This window comes from Triticum aestivum, chromosome 5A (assembly GCF_018294505.1).
Source record: "Triticum aestivum cultivar Chinese Spring chromosome 5A, IWGSC CS RefSeq v2.1, whole genome shotgun sequence".
Lineage (NCBI taxonomy): Eukaryota > Viridiplantae > Streptophyta > Magnoliopsida > Poales > Poaceae > Triticum > Triticum aestivum.
In genome coordinates, this window is record NC_057806.1 from 653,216,730 (window position 1) to 653,233,751 (window position 17,022).

The window sequence follows — 17,022 nt, forward strand, 5'->3', positions numbered from 1 at the left end:
CCAAAGGCTTATACGGTTCAAATAATGAAAGATCCTTAGAAAATTCATCAATCCTTCCGAAACGCTAACAATCTCTACTTATGCATAGTATATACTCTCTCCGTTTTTAAATATAAGGCTCTTTAGAGATTACAAATGCGGACTATATACGAACCGGAATGAGTGAATCTACATACATCCATATGTAGCCCATATTAAAATCTCTAAAAGGTCAAAATCGAACAGTGAACCTATATATCCCATTCCAATCAAACACATTTATAAGTGCTCCACGCATCATTAAAGAAACAAAAGCGTATCGTCTTTCTTCTTTCCAGCTAGCTACCTAGACGAACAGCTTGAGCAAGACGGGCGGCTGGTTGGCAGTGGCCTGGTGCCCCGTCACCACCTGACCCGGCTGTAGCGCGACGCCGCGCCACACCAACTGGTCGTCGTCGTCACCGCGGCCGCGCAGAGCCATCTCCTCGCGGTGACGCCTCATGTGACCCCCGAGCGCTTGGCCCATCTCGAACCCCATGCCGCAGATGCTGCACTCGTGCTGCTTGTTCTCCCGTCTTCTCCGCTCGCTGATGGCCCTGGCGATGCCGACGCCGAGGTCCAGCTCGTGGCGGCCACGAAGGTGGCTCGTGCGGTGCCCGCCGAGCGCCTGGAACGAGGCGAAGGCTCGGCCGCACGTCTTGCACACGAACTCCCCCTCACCCGACGTCGCCAGCACGGCGCCCCTCGTGCGTCTCCGTGCTTTCTTGGCCGGTGACCCGGCTGAGTCAGCTGAAGTCGTGGACGACGTCGATGAGTCCGTGCTCAGTGCCAGCGCCAGCGACAATACCTCTTCGTTCCTTGCTCGCTTCATCCCCGCTCCCATGGGGTTTGATCCTCGGATTTCCTGTCCTTCGCAGACTTCGAGCTTGCTTGGTTGTCGTGTGAGTGAGAGAATGGAGAATGAAGGTGTTGATATGGCATATGGGTGGCTCACGTTATATGTAGGTAGGTGGGTGTGGAGTTGCTTGGGGCTGGCAAACTAAACGCATCTAGCTTGCTGCAACTGGAAAGCTACCAATTAAAATACAACAATGTATTCTACCTTAAGTAATCTATACGTACGTAGTATACTACTTACTGATGATGGTACGGCACCGCGTAATTTATGTACCAGTGCGCAGCTTGGATCCTATCTCAATTAAGTAAACTAACAAGGTCTCAACCGTGTGTCCCTAAAGAGGTTACTAGTATAGTATACACCTTGCCGCGTGAGTACAATGTTTACTTTGCGCACTTGCCAGGAAAGAGTACTAATCAGTCCAAAACTGTTAGATTCATCTATGCATGGGTGAAGATGTACTGTTGGTCTTTTTCATCAGGTTGGATGCCAATATATGGACATGTCGATAACTGACTTAATAACTAAGTAATCTCCTTGTGAGAGGCAAGCACAACCGTGTCAACACGGTCAAGACTCGAGAGATATAGTCGGAAAGAGACATCGTCTTCGTGCTTCTCTTTATAATACACATGGTTCCCAGGACATAGGGAAACTTGTCCGAACCAGCGTTCCAGTATCTAAGAAGGAGCAACAACATTTGGGACACAAGTAGATGCATGGTGACATCACCGCGCGCTCATGAATCTAATCTATTCGGGCTTGCAAGGTGCAGCTAGTTGAAGTGGTAGTAGTAGTAATTAACGCGGCAAGTTGTGCTGCGAGGGGGATGCGCGGCCGTCTTCCAGAGCGCTCAACAATAAGTAAACTACTAGCCTAACCCGCGCAGTGGCACACCGCGCTTGTGCCACCGCGCTTGGTCATTACTTGCGAATGTATGTAGTCCATTGCATAATCGTCTATTTTCTAATTGAAGCAAGTCAAAACGGTATATAGAAACATTCGAGACACAAAAGATGCAAATTTATTAAAATCTTGCAAATGGATGGGTACAAAGAGAGCAATTAAAAGTGGCACACTCATCAAACAAACTAATTATTCAAACTATATACAGTCCATTCTACGTAGTGGACTATATATAGAGACACAAACATCACAACGTGTAAGTAAGTTAAAAACAATCTCCGATGGATTACATCGTAAGTTAAAAGCAATCTCCGATAGATTACATCATCCTCGTATATCCTCCTGCAGGATTGGTGTTTGTGATAAAGTGGTACAGATATTTTGCAAATGCTTGTACACGTCCAACAGGAGGATGCGCGCCTGTGTACGTGATGACAGGATCATCGCTGTTTGGGTGCTGAGGGTACTACTTGTTTGTCTTAAAAGTGGCAATATATCAAACAAGTTGTTGCATATTTTTGCTAGGATTATTGTTTGTCTTGTAAGCTTGTTTTGCTGTGTAGCTACTTGCTGACGGGCCATATTGAACTGCCATTGCTTTGTCTGTGCTCTGCAAAAAGTTTTTTCCTTTGTAACTTCAAGAGCATAGTAATTATGATCATTGACGGAAATATTATAATCTGCACAGATACATTCTAAAGCCATTTCAGCCGCTTTTTCTTTTACTCCATCTTCTGTATTTGCTGGTTCTCCTTCGTATGTTATGGAGGATTCTCTGAAACTATCCTTTTGAAAATCTTCTAAAGCCATTTCAGCTGCTCTTTCTTTTGCTTCTTGTTAATCTTCTGCTTAGTCCACAGCTTACCACTTTTATTCCTAACCCACTGACTTGGAAAATCAAGGTATGTTAAAGACCTAGCAGACACATGCTTTTGGTGGCAGCAAACCATTCAGTAAGCATAGTTTTAGCAGCCGAAGGATCATCCAAAACATTTCCTAGGTTATCAGTCTCGGCAAATATGACCCTGTTCATATTAGGTATATGCACAACCAATCTCTCGACGGAAGGTTGACGACCATGAATATTATATGCAAACAGTCTCCAAAAAGCCTCACAAGCAGAAAGATACCTAGCCATATGTTCAACAATTATAACAACACTACAACAAGTTACATAAATTTAACTAAATCTATCTGCGAACGTACATTTGATGTACTGGTCAATCTCGTTTCCGCCAGTAGGAGAAGGCACAATAAAAACACTGCTAGGTTTATCTTGAGCGTAGAAACGCATATGAACCACATCATGACCCTTTGTAAGATATTTAAACAGGTATTTCAATAAATTTGTCCTGTTACACCACTCCACATTTATGTGGGCGTCAAACCTCTTCAACAATTTCATGTTGTATGGAACAACCCATTGATTTCCCAAATAAAGTAAGTCTTTCTGTCTGAGCACATAAAGCCCGTTATCAGAACGACGGTAAACCGGATAGCCAACACGATCAACCATTGTATCATCACTAAATGGCTTTGGAAAGCACTTGGAACAACAATCATTCTTCATGCAAGCACACTTATTATTGTACACCCATTGCATCAGATATGCCCCGATAAGATTCAGAATGAAGTTTATCTTGTTTATGGAAATGGTACTCCAACCGATCAGCCTCTACACAAGAATATGCATTAACGGCAATCTGCTAGCTCAAACAACTGCAACTTGTATAAGGATTAATTTCACCTTCACGATAGTGAGCATAGTATTTGTAGTACTCCAACATAGTAATCTGACCACGGGTGACATCCCCATCCTCCAAATCACGGTCAACATTGTCGCTATCCAAGTGTCCACAGCTAACACAGTTGCATTGGGAAACAATCAAATGTTCATTACCATCAACATATCTAATACCACGATGATAACTCTTATCACAATATGGAAATAGTATAGGATATTGCAAAGCCATAAGATTGCAATTCAGTGAAGATACATGCTTCAATGAACCAGAACGTGTTTCTGCAACCACATCAAAATTTCTACATTCAGGCGTCAAGTCACCAACAATGAGCGCGGCAACCTCAGAAGCAGTATGACCAGAAAAACGTGTACCATGAGCACCACCGTCATCACCAAAAAAACGAATGGACACCTTAGAAACACCAGGGGTGCAGACTCTATCGAGCAATTCTGAACGTGTCCACCAAACGGTGATGTGTATTCGGCATATTTATCAGGGCGGCGACAATTTCAGGATAAAGAAAGCCCCACATTTCCGGCAGCACAAATCCGGTCCACCATAATACGAACGCCCCCTAAAAGTAGCTGCAAAACAGAACACCGAGTCGGCAACACAAATGGAAAACAGCACGGACACATAAACCATAAATTATATATACTCACCCTTAAGCAGTTGGATGTAATCTTTAGAAAACGGAGGTTGCATCCCACGTACTGGAAATAGAAAGAAAAAACATAAGACCACATGCATCAGCGTCCGGAGAAGAATAAGAACAACGACCAAAAAAACACCTCTTTTCCGGCCCGACCAGTACGATCACACCAAAGTCCGCTTACGGTGAGCACACACAACACGAGAGTGCTCTGTAACAGGAGTAGGCATCACTCAAATGAAAAACACGTACGCAAATTAGAATCAATCCTAAAAAAACACCACAAAACCCAAGAGAAGCACATGCATATTTAGAAAATTGGACTTACCAAGAGAAGTAGGCCGACCAAAGGTACCGGCGGCACATACGGGCACCACTCTTGGACGGCAACGGAAAGTCGTAGCACCAACCAAAGAGCCATAAAGATGAACACCAGCAGGAAAACCAGAAACACAAATACTCGATCCGTCAACCACTTCGACAGGCGAAGTGTCTGCAAGCAACCATTAGATGGACCACATTAGATCCTACCAATAAGCACAACACCAAACGGCTAGATGGAACAACACCACAGGCATGAAATAAGTAAACTAAGCAAGAAAGAAAGAAATAAAAAACAACTAGGTCGCACGCTGGCCGGCCAAACAGCCGGGACAGACCCAGTGACCGCTGAAGAAGAGCCCGCACTAACGGCAACATCTGTAGAAAAAGAAGCAACAAATCAGCACAGACAACAATCAAACCAACAAGAAGAAACACAGCAAAGCAGCCAGAGGCACATACAGGCACTCCCATGCACGCAACAAGAATCGAGAGCACTCACCAATGGTACAATCCACAGGCCGCTTCCCTAATGAAATCTCCCGACGGCGACTATCAACGTCCACATTAACATCTCGCCGCGAATCTAATCGGTGCACACCTACAGCATGAAGTAACCAATCAAGAAGACGGCAACCTAGACGAAGTAGCACAAAATCTGTACAGAGAAAACTGCAACGACAAAAAGGCAAAAAAGCTCACCAGTCCGGAAAGAATGAAACGGCCGGTGAGCCCCGGACCGGACACGGCATCCCGAATCAGCCAGCCGGCCACGCGCACCAGCGTTTGCCGGCGACGGAAAATCCGGCGAAGAAAGACGGCCAGCAGCATGGCGGACACGGGCAATAACAGCGGCTCGAATACCAGCAGAGCGGCCCCGACGACGGCAGCCGGACCGAGCAGCAGCGGAAGCAACCATCACTGGAGAAACCGCACAGCTGATTAGAGAAGGAAAAGCGCAGGCAAGAGCACACGGAATGAGCGAGGGAGGCAGGGAAAGACCAGGAGTATTTATAGGGAGCACCAGAAGGGAAGAAACCAAATTGAAAACGTCCAGGCAAACCGGCGAGAAAGGCCTAGAAAAACCTACCGAAGCCGGCAACCGCCGTCGATAGGAATCGAGAAAATGCAAGCGGCAACCGACAACAGATCAGCATACGTGGCAGGGAAACAAAAAGGGCAAACAGCGGCGCATGCAGAACTGCCCAAAACAGGACGTGACCAAATTGATCTCCACAAAGGCGGGACATGCACTCAATCAGAAACTGGAAGGGGCCACAGCATGCCACCAATCCACAACGACGGCGCATTATTTTACGATTTCCTACGGCAATCGCTCCGCGCACCCGGCCGCGCACACCGCTGCATCCCCCACCATTACACGCGTCGGGCATCCATTGGGCGAATTTTTATGATAGGAAAAAGTCAAAAAAACCTGGTAAACTAAACCTGGCCAGGTTTAGTATATGTATAATAATCAAATCCTGAGGCAGATCGGTCGCATTTCTCATCTTGGAGTCTTGAGATCATGTTTAGGTAAAGCCTACTACTACACCTTACAATGAACCCATATACATCCATTCCATGGTGCATGTTTGCGTGGGAGACACGTCATGCATACGACCGGCCGAACGATGTTCTAGAACCTAAACAAAAGTTTACTGGCCCGTGCATGTTCTCACTAGCGCGTAGCTCACTCAAATTTGGGACACAGAAGCGAAATCAAACAGGCTAAACCACAGTAGGTACATCGATCGTGACATCACGTATCGGCATGGCTCGTAAAACTGCTCCCCGCGCACTAGTCTAGCCAGATTAGATGCTAATAACGTGTTCCGTGGACGTTTTGGATATGCACCAGTAATCCAGAGGATTGAGACTTTGCAGGTTGTTGATGATCGTTATCTCTACTATTAATCTCTACTATTAAAGGAGGATCAAACATCGTGATGCTTCGACCTTCTTCGATGGTTCAACCTCGACTCCCTGCCTCGTTTGAGCCTCGCTCTCCTCGTACGTGAAAAAAGACCTCCTCGCACGAAAGAAAAAACAAAAGAAAATAAATCAACCCACGTACGCACGTCGTCTCACCTCCAGGCTCCCACTTCCCCTTCCCCAATTCCATCGCTCTCGATCTCGTGGCTCTATCCCCGTCGCCGACCTCCTCCTGCGTACAACACCTTCAAGCTGCAGCACACTGCAGCCATATCATCTCTAGATTGAAGCGGTGGATCGTGCCCTTGCCATATTGTTTCTTCTTCATCGACCCCATGAGGAGCTCCACGCAGGGAGGCGATGAGCAGGAGTGACGCGTCTACGACAGCGATGAATGACGGCCCAGGTAACGCGATCTCCCTATCCTCACTCCACCTCATCTTCTCCCAGCAGCCGTTACTGCTGCACACCCACGTTATCCTCTCCCATGGCAGGGGCCGGCGAGTGGCAACAGACAGCAGGATCTGGCTGGTGGCGCAACCCCATCTTCTTCCTATAGCCTCTACTGCCACACCCCCATGTTCTCCTCTCCCATGGCAGGGGCCGGCGAGTGGCAACAGATAGCAGGAGATTGGCTGGTGGCGCAACAGACGGCGGGACACCGGCATATGATGCAACGGATGGCGGGAGGCAGTGGGGCCGTGGGAGGAGCAGCTAGCTAGAGGAGGTCGCCAGTGGAAAACTGGCAAACCGCCAGCAGCATACAGGGGGCCAGCGTCTCTCACACCTCTCGCTTTCACCATCATTGGTACTCTCTTGGTAAATAATGACCCCATCATGGATCCCTCTGTCCCATCCAATATTTTCAGAGTTTCATGTGGATCATATTTGCACTAGAGTAGTGGTTGTGTTAGAAAACCAAAATTTACTTGCCATGTTGCATTTGTGATCTAAATTAGTTTTCGAGAAGGTGAAATACTCGCATCCGTAGACCACAACAACATTTTTCGCATGTGTATTTCTTTAAAAATGCATTGCTTGGCGAATACTTTGTATATTTTGTGGAGTAATCTTCATTGGGAAAACAAATATGCACGATATAGACCTTGGGTCACCTGAAGCTATCAAAACACACATGAGTTTATTGGTTGTATTAAAATTTAATTCATATTTTCATCTATGTTCACCTGGTGGAGTACTACCAGGTTAATTTTTTGTCTCTCATTTTTTAAACATGAAGGTCCAACAACATGTAGGTGATTCTTTTGCCTTGCCTAAAGTTTTATGAAGGAAAGGAGGAACTCAGCTGAGATTCTATAGAGCTTGATAATGCATCAGAGTTCTGGGAGATGCGTATAAACATTATGCTCTAGCACATTATGATTGGGAAATGGAAAATGAATTTCGAGTTTGCAGTCATCCTATGTTGTTAATCCAGTCTTCTTATTTTCTGATGTTAGCCACTTTATCTTCACTTCTCTTTTCAGGACAGTATGAAATCCACATCCAATTGATAGATATACTGGTGGTTCTTCATATTGCTACCTCGCCTTAATATTTATAAAAGGAAAAGGGGAACTATACCGTTTGACACTGCTATTGCTAAGATCCATGTACTGTAGTAGCTTCAGTGTTGCCGCCTCTTTTTCTGCTACATGTGTAAATGCAGATAGAGTTCAGAATACAAGAGATGTTTTTTGAGAAAAAAAGTTCAAAGATCTTTGTTATTTGGGCTTCAAAATGTTTGAGAGAAAAATACCTTAGTTTAAATATGTATTAAATAATACACAACACTTCCAGTAATCTTCTAATTCAAGGACAATTGCAGAAGTTTGCTTGGTGAAGGTCTTGGATCACTTGGCATCACAGACTCAGAGAGCCCAAGGATCTTTAAAAGCAACCTGATTCATCTTTGAGGCACATAAGATGTGTAAGGGTAATTTCTTAGTTTTCATATGATCGCGATGCGGAGGCTAGGAGCACTATCTCTTTCATTATCTACAAAAAGGGTACATATTCTTCCATATCTTTTTATGTCATGTAGCTTTGGGTGTTTCCGGTTGATTTCTACTTTGTTATATGATCGTAAGTGATATTAAGCTACTAGAACTAGGGTCTGATAGCGTCTTTTGGTCAATGTTGTAGGTAGATCACAAGTATATGTATTGCTTCATTTAATTAAAACTGAGCAGGTCTCTGCCCTTTTCAAATAATAAATAAATAAATATTATTTCCTCATGTTTCGAATGTAGCTCCAAACTTTCTCTTTTTTGGTTTTCAAAGGACAAGACACATCTCAGATCAGTGAGTTGCTTTGCACAATTTATTTTATTGAACTATGCAGTTTGCAACTGGGGATCTTTGATTCCTCATCATTGTTCTAGAAATGGAAAATGATACATTAAAACTTTCAATTTCATAACGCAATACATCATATGTCCTACAAACTAGAATTTTTTTGCCTCTGTCACATCCTGCATATTTATTTCAGGTTATGCTAGCTAGCATAAGTTGGAACACAAAAAAATGTGGATCAGTTTCAATCGTGCAGACATAGCCTATGCTTGATCAACTCACCTTTGTCCAAAGATAGGTATGCTCTTAACAAGATAAATTTGATCTTAATTTCTATTAATAAAGTTTCTTACTATTCTCGACAATACAGTGAGAATAATTTTGCAAGAAGAGATGTCTGAAGCAAATAAAGTGCCTCAGAAGAAAAGTAACATCCCTTGCAAAATAGTAGGGACTGAGTTCTTCCATCTCATAATTCTGGTTTTTGCATAGTTAACTAATATAGTAATTTCCCTTGCTTTCTGCATAGTTAACTACAGCAGGGACGACACTGCCATCTAGGAGTATATGACCAAAACAAATTGGTGGTATAATCCCTTAGCATGTTGTACTTCTCCCCGTGAAAGGCTGTCCTGTATGTCAAAGTATGTGTAGCTAGCATGATTGGTGTGATACGAATCTTGATAGTAGACCCACAAATTGGCCATGTTATATCTTTCTGATTATTTTGTTTTGTTTGCAAGGGAAAACTTATATTATGCAAATCTTGTTTGAAGAATGGGTGTGGCATAAAACATGTAATATGCTTGCTTTTTAGAAATCAAATGTATGCTAACTTGAACTCTACACTAGAGGGTACATACATAGCAAAGAAGATTCACGATCCTGGTTCTATGTAAATTGTTGTTATCTACGAGCGGCCAGAAAATGATGATGCAGTTACACCTGCCAGTAGAGGTGTCTCGCTATAATTAGGTATGCTAACTAGGGAAAACTATATAATTCTGTTTTACGTTGTTGTTTGAGTCTTCTATTTGTGTTCAAAGTGATAGCAGAGCTAAGGGCAAGCGAAAGGAAGAAGACAACGCCTTGTATTCTTGTGGGGGATCGGAATGTCACCAACGACACGGTCATGCTTCATTAACACTGACGAGCATGACGATTGTTCGAGAAAGCAAGTAGTTGAAAATGGAATGTGGGGCGTGTGAGGTCTATCATTTAATTTAATTTAATTGCGAACATCAGTGGAGTGTCATGATGAAACAAATGGTGTGACTTGAAGTGCAAACTTAATTATTCCACATGTCGAGAAAATCAAAATTAGTGATCCACAACAACACATGGATATATATAGCTAGCCCTACCCTTACTCTTTTATGGCCTAATTGATGGGGGTGAGCGTCGATGTGACATGGCATCTGGTGCTCACCGCATAAATGTGGAGGCTGCACAACCCCAACCTGATATAGGAGGAGACGATAACGAGTGGATGGTGCTAAGCGACCGTGACAAGAGGAGATGATGTCGGAGAGAGGTGATCATGATGAAACGGTCATTGGCGGTAGCATGTAAAGAAGAAGACAGCAAGAGTGGATAGTATGTAAGGGGAGGGAGGCAGTGCGTGACTCAAGGACATGACGACGGATTCATCACATCTGCGGAAAGGAGAAGAAGTGGTTCGGTGTGCTCACATAGAGGAAAAGGTATATGTCTGTCCCGTGGCAACGCACGGGCACTCAACTAGTTTGGGTAATGGCTGAATGGAGAGTTGTCTTGTGTCCGGCGTGTTTGTCTGCTTCGGCTAGAGTTTTAGTTTGTAATGTCTTGTGGTGACTGCGCAGGATAGTTGAGCCGAATTTTTTAGTTGTTAACCTATGAATGATGATACATGAGGTAGGCCATTGTATGGGATCATCTTAGTTTATTTTTGCCCGAGGCTAGAACTAGTGGTTATATTATAAATTTTTGTTTTGCCGAGTTTTAGTTATGTCTCATTCACATGTATTACCGTCCGATTAGAAGGCACTGTGGTTCGTGTTGTTTCTTGTTGATAGGTTTGTCCAGCGAAATGCATGTTTCATGATGATGTCAAGTGAATGAGACATAATTATGTCTCAGATAGTCCATTGTTTCCGGAGGAAACCTCGGATCTAGAGGAGCTACTATTGACGGCGGCGCCCGTGGGCGTCATAGCCCTCGTTGGAGGCGTTGAGGGGCCTCGTGGATCGGATGGTGGCAACATCTTCGTCGTCACCCCCATGGTGGCATCATCTTTGGAGACATTCATCGGATGGACGGACATATAGACGACTTGGTGGTTGGTTGTCGGTAGGTGGTGGAGCGGTGCTTCATCCTACACATCGATGGCAGTGGATCTCGGCGGCATGGCACAGTGGAGGCCCTTGCAGCGTGCACATGTGATGCCCACTGAAAGTGTGCCGGACCGGTGTGTAACACTGTCCAGGTATTATGGCTTGGATGGGGCATCAGACATTAGATGTTAGGTGTTGGTGTGATGTCTGTTTGGTATTAGGCTCGGACATTCGGCACCCCTTCGTCGCGGGGATAGAAGTAGCGACCAATGTTGCCAAGATGGTGACTTTAGGCTTATTGATGTATTACCTTGTAAGGGCTTTGTGAATAATTAATAAAATGGTTGCATGCATCGGCCAGATGCAGACGTCAGGGGTACATCCTCCTTTTAAAAAAAGATAGATTAGTTCTAGGTGCCCCCTATAAATTTCATGTTGCAAAAAAAAATCAGAGTTTTTTTAGCTCATCATTTTTTCTGAAAACATGGATAATATTTTTGATTAGGTCACATAATTCAAATTACTATATTTTTGTAAACGTGTTTTATGAATAATATTCTTTATATTCTTAGATATTTTGTAGAATTGTCGCTGATTTTCAAATAATTATGTCATATTTTCTGGATCATAATATTAACATTGTGTGAATTATTGTCTTATAAGGCTAGTTTCTCAATGTAATAATAAAATCATAGGAACACCCCGTAATTGAAACCAAAATATATCATCCGAACTTTTTGTGAATTTAAGTCTCAAACTAGAGTATGCCAAAATAATATTCTAACATTTCAATCTCTTCATATTTTGCGAACTAGGCAACACATAACTGTTCATCTGTTATGGTTTGCCATTGTCAAGCCTACCGACCAGCCATGAATTAAGCATCATGTGGCACATCTAACATTCACTCACGCTCTGTGAAGTAAGAATAAAGTGCAAAAGAGATATGCTCTTGCTCTAGGGTGTGTTTCATAGACACGCGTGAGTGACGTTTCTGGATGTAAATCCTTGCATGCTCAAAAAAGAGATTATACCATGCGTAGGGGAACCATACAATAAGCGCTGGCAAATGACAGGATTGATGGTGGTTATTTATCATGACTGAACATGGGCGGCCTTGGATTCTCCTTTCCGCCATAAAAGAGGAGGTGGCTCACTGGATCACCGAAGGCGCAAAAAAGTTGAAATCCATCATACCAGAGAGTAATTCACCAGTAACCGCGGGCAGTGGCGGAGCTTGGGCTGAAATCTAGGGGGGGCAATGGGCTGGGGGGGCAAACAATATGTATTTTGGGCTGATTTTGCTTGAGATATGGGACAAATACTAAGGGGTATTTCAGAAAAAATTCATGGGCTGGGGGGGCAACGGCCCAGGTTGGCCCCTGAGAAGCTCCGCCACTGACCGCGGGGTGTGTTGTAACACAAAAAACACAAAAAACTCTATTCTCCTTACTCATAATAGATAAGGTAAATCTTTTGCCCTCTGTTTAAAAAAATGTAAATAGAAATCCTACACGAGGCCCCACATCTAATATAAGAAAGTCACCCTCACCTCCATATATTATTAGGTGCCGCGCCAGGGTCGCAAAAAGGTTGAAAAATCCTAGACAACTACTCCCTCCATTTCTAAATATTAGTTTTTTAAACATTTCAAATGGATTATAATATACAGATGTATGTAGACATATTTTAAAGTGTAGATTCATTTATTTTGCTCTGTATGTAGTCACTTGTTGAAATTTCTAAAAAGACTTATTTTTGGGAATGGATGGAGTAGTAGATATCTATAACAGACTCTCCACAAAATTTCCTGACTCTTCCAAGTTACAGGCTTACAGCCATCCGATCATCTTCTATATCTAAATAGCTAGCCCCCACTAACTATTTCTCTCAATATGCAAGCATGCCACATCATTGCACAACATGCATGAGAAAAGGCCCATCCTCACTATCATATGTCTCTCAACATGCAAGCATGCCACTTCATCATGACATGCATGAAAAAAAGACTTATCTCAACATGTAACATACATGAGGGTTTTCATTCTATTATGCTATATACATTTAATAAACATTTTACAACTATATAGTAATCAAGCACAATAAATTATACTATGTATTTTTATTGTTAGCTTTTTATATTATTACTTCAAATATTCATGTTTCATACAACGTGTCACATTGAAATATGTTGCAAAATATTCCTGCAACAACGTGCGGGGTATCATCTAGTTCGCACAAAACTAACGCTCCGCGCAACCAGAGTGCGCTCCTAACATCAGGGGTGGAGCTGCACCAGAATAAGAAAGATACTGAATAAATGGTAACCTTTTTTTCTTTTTGCGGCCTGCCGCAACTACTCTTACGCAAGCGCATACGGCTGACGGCTGCGCAGCGAGTGCACTCCTACCGTTCATCATGTGGGAGAGCATTTGCATTTGGTGGTTCGGTCAATGCTTAACCGCCATAACCACATTGTTTAATTGGGCCGAAGAAATGTGGACGGGTCTGAAAAGCAAGAATAAAGAAACTGGGTCCTGCTACATTGCTATATGGAACAAAACTACGGGAGCTGGACCAGAACAAGCTTTGCGTTGCCGAATGGTCAAGTACGCGTGCACCGGACGGGGTGAAGGAGAGACGTGGGCCGTGCGCTGCGGCGTATAGAAACAACTAGTGGCATAAATAATAAAAATCTTACAAACAATTAGGGTGATCTAGCACGGCGCGCTAAGTCCATTTTTTCAGGAAAACGTATTTAACTATCATAAACATTTTTTTGGAACATATCAGTATATCACTAATCATAAAGGTTGGGTAATTTACCCCCTAACTTCAATATCAGTAAGAACATAAAACCTCAAACTCTGGATGCCGTTTAAACTAACCCCTTCCGCAGAAAACGGTTTCCACGTACGTGGCATAATTTGCCTAAGTTAATTACCTTGTCAGCATCGTGACTCGCCTTCTGATTGCTTCTAATACAACTTCGATGAGGTCACGGTCGTGGAGGTGGTGGCGACCAGCTCGGACTCCAACCGAGAGCTCGAGGAGGAGGACGACAAGCTGATGGATGACAACATCATCCTCTCAACTCCATCGAGACTTACCGCGTGGAATGACGCACCACCGAGGAGCGGCGCACCATGGAGGAATATAAGGCCTCCTACAACATGGAACAACTCGTTGCCGAGGAGCCTCGCACATACATGGGGGTCCAAGGCTGTCACGAACTCCTCTATCGTAAGGGTGCATGACAACGAATGGAACAACCTGCAAGATGACATTGTCGTCGTCAAGAAGGAGGCCGTGACAGTAGTGGAGAAGCCAGCAACGATAACGAGGGGTTACCAAAGGCAGGGGCCAACATCAAATGATGTCATCGTCATATCCTCTGACTCTGACTCGAGGCATAGGGCTATGACGGAGAAGCTTATGCTATGCTAAGCTAAGTTTCTCTGTTTATACATAGCAAGTGTTATATATTTTTAGTCTTTTAGGAGACCTTCTACTACTTGATCTACATTAACCTAGCTCAAATTATGGTGATTAATTGTTTGTGTTAGCTATGTTGCTTAATGAGTAGCTCAAATTAAGAAGTTGTGAGCTTCGGTTAACGCGGTGATGAATTTAATTATAAAGTTTACATGAGTGATCAAGTGGAGTGTTCAGATGGATGCATAACATGGGTGGAACCGTGGAAGTGAATTCAAGTGTTTACATGCATGATTCAATTTTTGGCGATGGATTAGAAACCACCCTCTCATTACCTAGTCTTTTGGGGGATTTAAGTTTTGGGTTTGGGTTTTGGTAAAAACATCATGTAAGCATTGTATAAGACAGCAAAAGTACAACAAGTAATCTACCATAAAAAAAGTGTCCCCTTTATGGTCTCTTGAAGTTTAACCTCATCATGAATAGATCATCCGGCCCACACCTACTCCAACAAGATTCATTCATAGTGCACCATGTTTCGGGACTGCAGCTAATAAATTAGGGGCACATACCGGGCAAGATAATAAATTGAGCGCTGCTACGCAGACGACGATGCGCGGACGATTTGTGCATGACGCTGCACATCAGGTCGTCCATCCATATCATCGGAGTCCAGTGGACGGCTGGATGTGGCATCGTCCAACTGTCGTATGATCGATCCATCGTCTGCACAGCCTTTTCGTAATAAATTTACGATCGAATCAATTGCAAATGTGCGAATCAACCTGTCGTTGGATGCTTAGGAGGACAGTGGTATCGTCAGCCTCGCCGGGTTTCAAGTCCTGGTGCTCGCATTTATTATGAATTTATTTCAGGATTTCTGACGACATGCGTTCAGTGGGAGGAGACGTTATGTCAACTACGAGGCGACTATGATGACTTCGTCAAATCTCAAGATGATATGTCGACTCGGTCTCTCGAAAGTGCTCATATAGGGATAGCGTGTGTGTATACGTTTATAGGGGTGAATGTATGCACGTATATATGAGCGCTTGCGCCTGTCTTGTGTTCAAAAGAAAAAAGAATGAATTGAGAATTTCAGTTGAAACAATGTAAACGAACGAATCCACTTATATAATCTCTGAAAAAGTCACACTTCTATATGTACACGTATAAAGTAATGAACCAACCAATAGTTAACACCTAACCACTACAAGTGTGCACGCATACGCATGCCGGAAACTCTGCACTAGAAGTCTAAAACTAATGAAATCGGTCTAGATAAAGAGCTCGAGCAGAACGGGCAGCGCCTGCGCCACCTCCTCGCGGTGCCGGCGCATGTGGCCGCCGAGCGCCTGCCCCGTCTCAAACCCATGGCCGCAGATGTGGCACCGGTGCGCCTGCTTCTGATCTGTAGCAGTAGCACTCTTGGGCTTGACGGAGCAGTACTGATCGCCGGTGGTGAGGGCGAGCGCGAGCCCGTGGCGGCCGCGCAGGTGGCTGGTCCGGTGGCCGCCGAGCGCCTGGAACGACGGGGACGAGCGGCCGCACGTCTTGCACACGAACTCATCCCCGCCGGCGCGGCGCATCTTCTTGCTGCGGTCAGCGACAGCGCCGAGGCAGAGCGAGAGGGCGAGGGTCACGGCATGCTGGTCGGCTGCCTCAGCTCTCTGCTGCTTCGTCATTGCGAGTCGAATAAGAGGGATCTGTGGGAAACGATCGACTACGTACTGGGGGCACACAGGATGGGTTCAAAGGAAACCTGAAGCTGTTGGATGCCTCTGGTGTCCGGTGTGCGCATGGTAGGTGTTTATATAGTGGAGTCTTGAGGGGGCAGGTCGCGTGTGCCCCACGTCGGGGTCGACGTCGCCACCGGCCGGCGACTCGGCTGTCCATATCGTCTCGCTTGGCTAGTCCTAGTAGCAGTAGGGGGAGCTGGGAGCGTTTAGGACGCGCAGTTTGACGTGTACGTACGTGTGCGCTGGCCTCATCCATCCATACGGCTGTTGGACGGAAGGGCCCACGAAACGGCATGGAAGAAGCTAGCAGCTCACGGCGTCATATATTATATATTACGAGTAGAAAATAGACGAAGCCCCCAACCGGCTAAGGTCAGGAGTCAAGAGTCAAGGGAGAAAGTCTCGCTCCCCAAGAATAAAAAGCGCTTCGCGAACAGACTGTAGACAAACAGACGGTGGGTCCAACCTTACCAGATTCGACTTACTTAACTTGGTTGATCAGTCGTGTTGTCCACTGACAGTGGCATGGCATGGTTCGAACGCAGGTTTGTTCGCCACACGCTCTCTCGGATACCTACGAGAGCAAGTCCGGTCGCAAGGTTATGGAGCGGCAGCGAGCGCGTCTTAGACGAAATAATCGACACATAGGTACACAAAGTAAATGGACATAGATGTTAGAAATAAGGACAATGATATTTGGCAACCATGTGACAGATTGCAAAAGTACCAACTCATCTCCCACCTCGCGATCCCACGTCCTCCTGAATAGTCCGTCTCCTTCGATCCCGCGTCCTTCCTGATTTTC

At 44.6% G+C, this 17,022-nt stretch overlaps 3 protein-coding genes across 5 annotated transcripts; all 3 read right to left on the reverse strand.

Annotated features, from left to right (window-relative positions):
* Window positions 1–204: 204 nt before the first annotated feature.
* Window positions 205–1,113, reverse strand: LOC123108211 (zinc finger protein ZAT12-like). The gene has a single exon (XM_044530041.1). It carries the CDS (start codon window positions 860–862, stop codon window positions 326–328), a length of 537 nt encoding a protein of 178 aa, XP_044385976.1. The 5' UTR covers window positions 863–1,113; the 3' UTR covers window positions 205–325.
* A 773-nt stretch (window positions 1,114–1,886) lies between these two features.
* On the reverse strand, window positions 1,887–5,470 carry LOC123108212 (uncharacterized). Of its 3 annotated transcripts, XR_006451859.1 has the most exons (6): window positions 5,204–5,470; window positions 5,004–5,102; window positions 4,509–4,673; window positions 4,320–4,391; window positions 4,191–4,241; window positions 1,887–4,112 (listed from the first exon to the last, which is right to left on the reverse strand). XR_006451859.1 is itself a non-coding variant. In XM_044530042.1 (5 exons), the coding sequence occupies exons 1-5, from the start codon at window positions 5,418–5,420 to the stop codon at window positions 4,021–4,023; spliced, it is 624 nt and encodes a 207-aa protein (XP_044385977.1). In that variant the 5' UTR covers window positions 5,421–5,464; the 3' UTR covers window positions 1,887–4,020. The 3 variants fall into 3 exon arrangements, 2 of the variants coding, with proteins under 2 accessions (XP_044385977.1, XP_044385978.1); XM_044530042.1 differs by lacking the exon at window positions 4,320–4,391 and having other exon boundaries at window positions 5,204–5,464; XM_044530043.1 differs by lacking the exons at window positions 1,887–4,112; window positions 4,191–4,241 and having other exon boundaries at window positions 4,301–4,391; window positions 5,204–5,464.
* A 10,148-nt stretch (window positions 5,471–15,618) lies between these two features.
* Window positions 15,619–16,252, reverse strand: LOC123108213 (zinc finger protein ZAT7). The gene has a single exon (XM_044530044.1). It carries the CDS (start codon window positions 16,161–16,163, stop codon window positions 15,756–15,758), a length of 408 nt encoding a protein of 135 aa, XP_044385979.1. The 5' UTR covers window positions 16,164–16,252; the 3' UTR covers window positions 15,619–15,755.
* Between the last annotated feature and the right edge of the window lie 770 nt (window positions 16,253–17,022).

Bases quoted from the DNA above. Each gene is read 5' to 3' on its own strand.
- LOC123108213 (XM_044530044.1), bottom strand. From the start codon at position 16,163: ATGACGAAGCAGCAGAGAGCTGAGGCAGCCGACCAGCATGCCGTGACC.
- LOC123108211 (XM_044530041.1), bottom strand. From the start codon at position 862: ATGGGAGCGGGGATGAAGCGAGCAAGGAACGAAGAGGTATTGTCGCTG.
- LOC123108212 (XM_044530042.1), bottom strand. From the start codon at position 5,420: ATGGTTGCTTCCGCTGCTGCTCGGTCCGGCTGCCGTCGTCGGGGCCGC. The intron at 4,674-5,003 runs GTGAGTGCTCTC...GGTTGCTTGCAG, and splicing joins GCCTGTGGATTGTACCATTG to ACACTTCGCCTGTCGAAGTG. The intron at 4,113-4,190 runs GTGAGTATATAT...TCTGTTTTGCAG, and splicing joins TTACATCCAACTGCTTAAGG to CTACTTTTAGGGGGCGTTCG.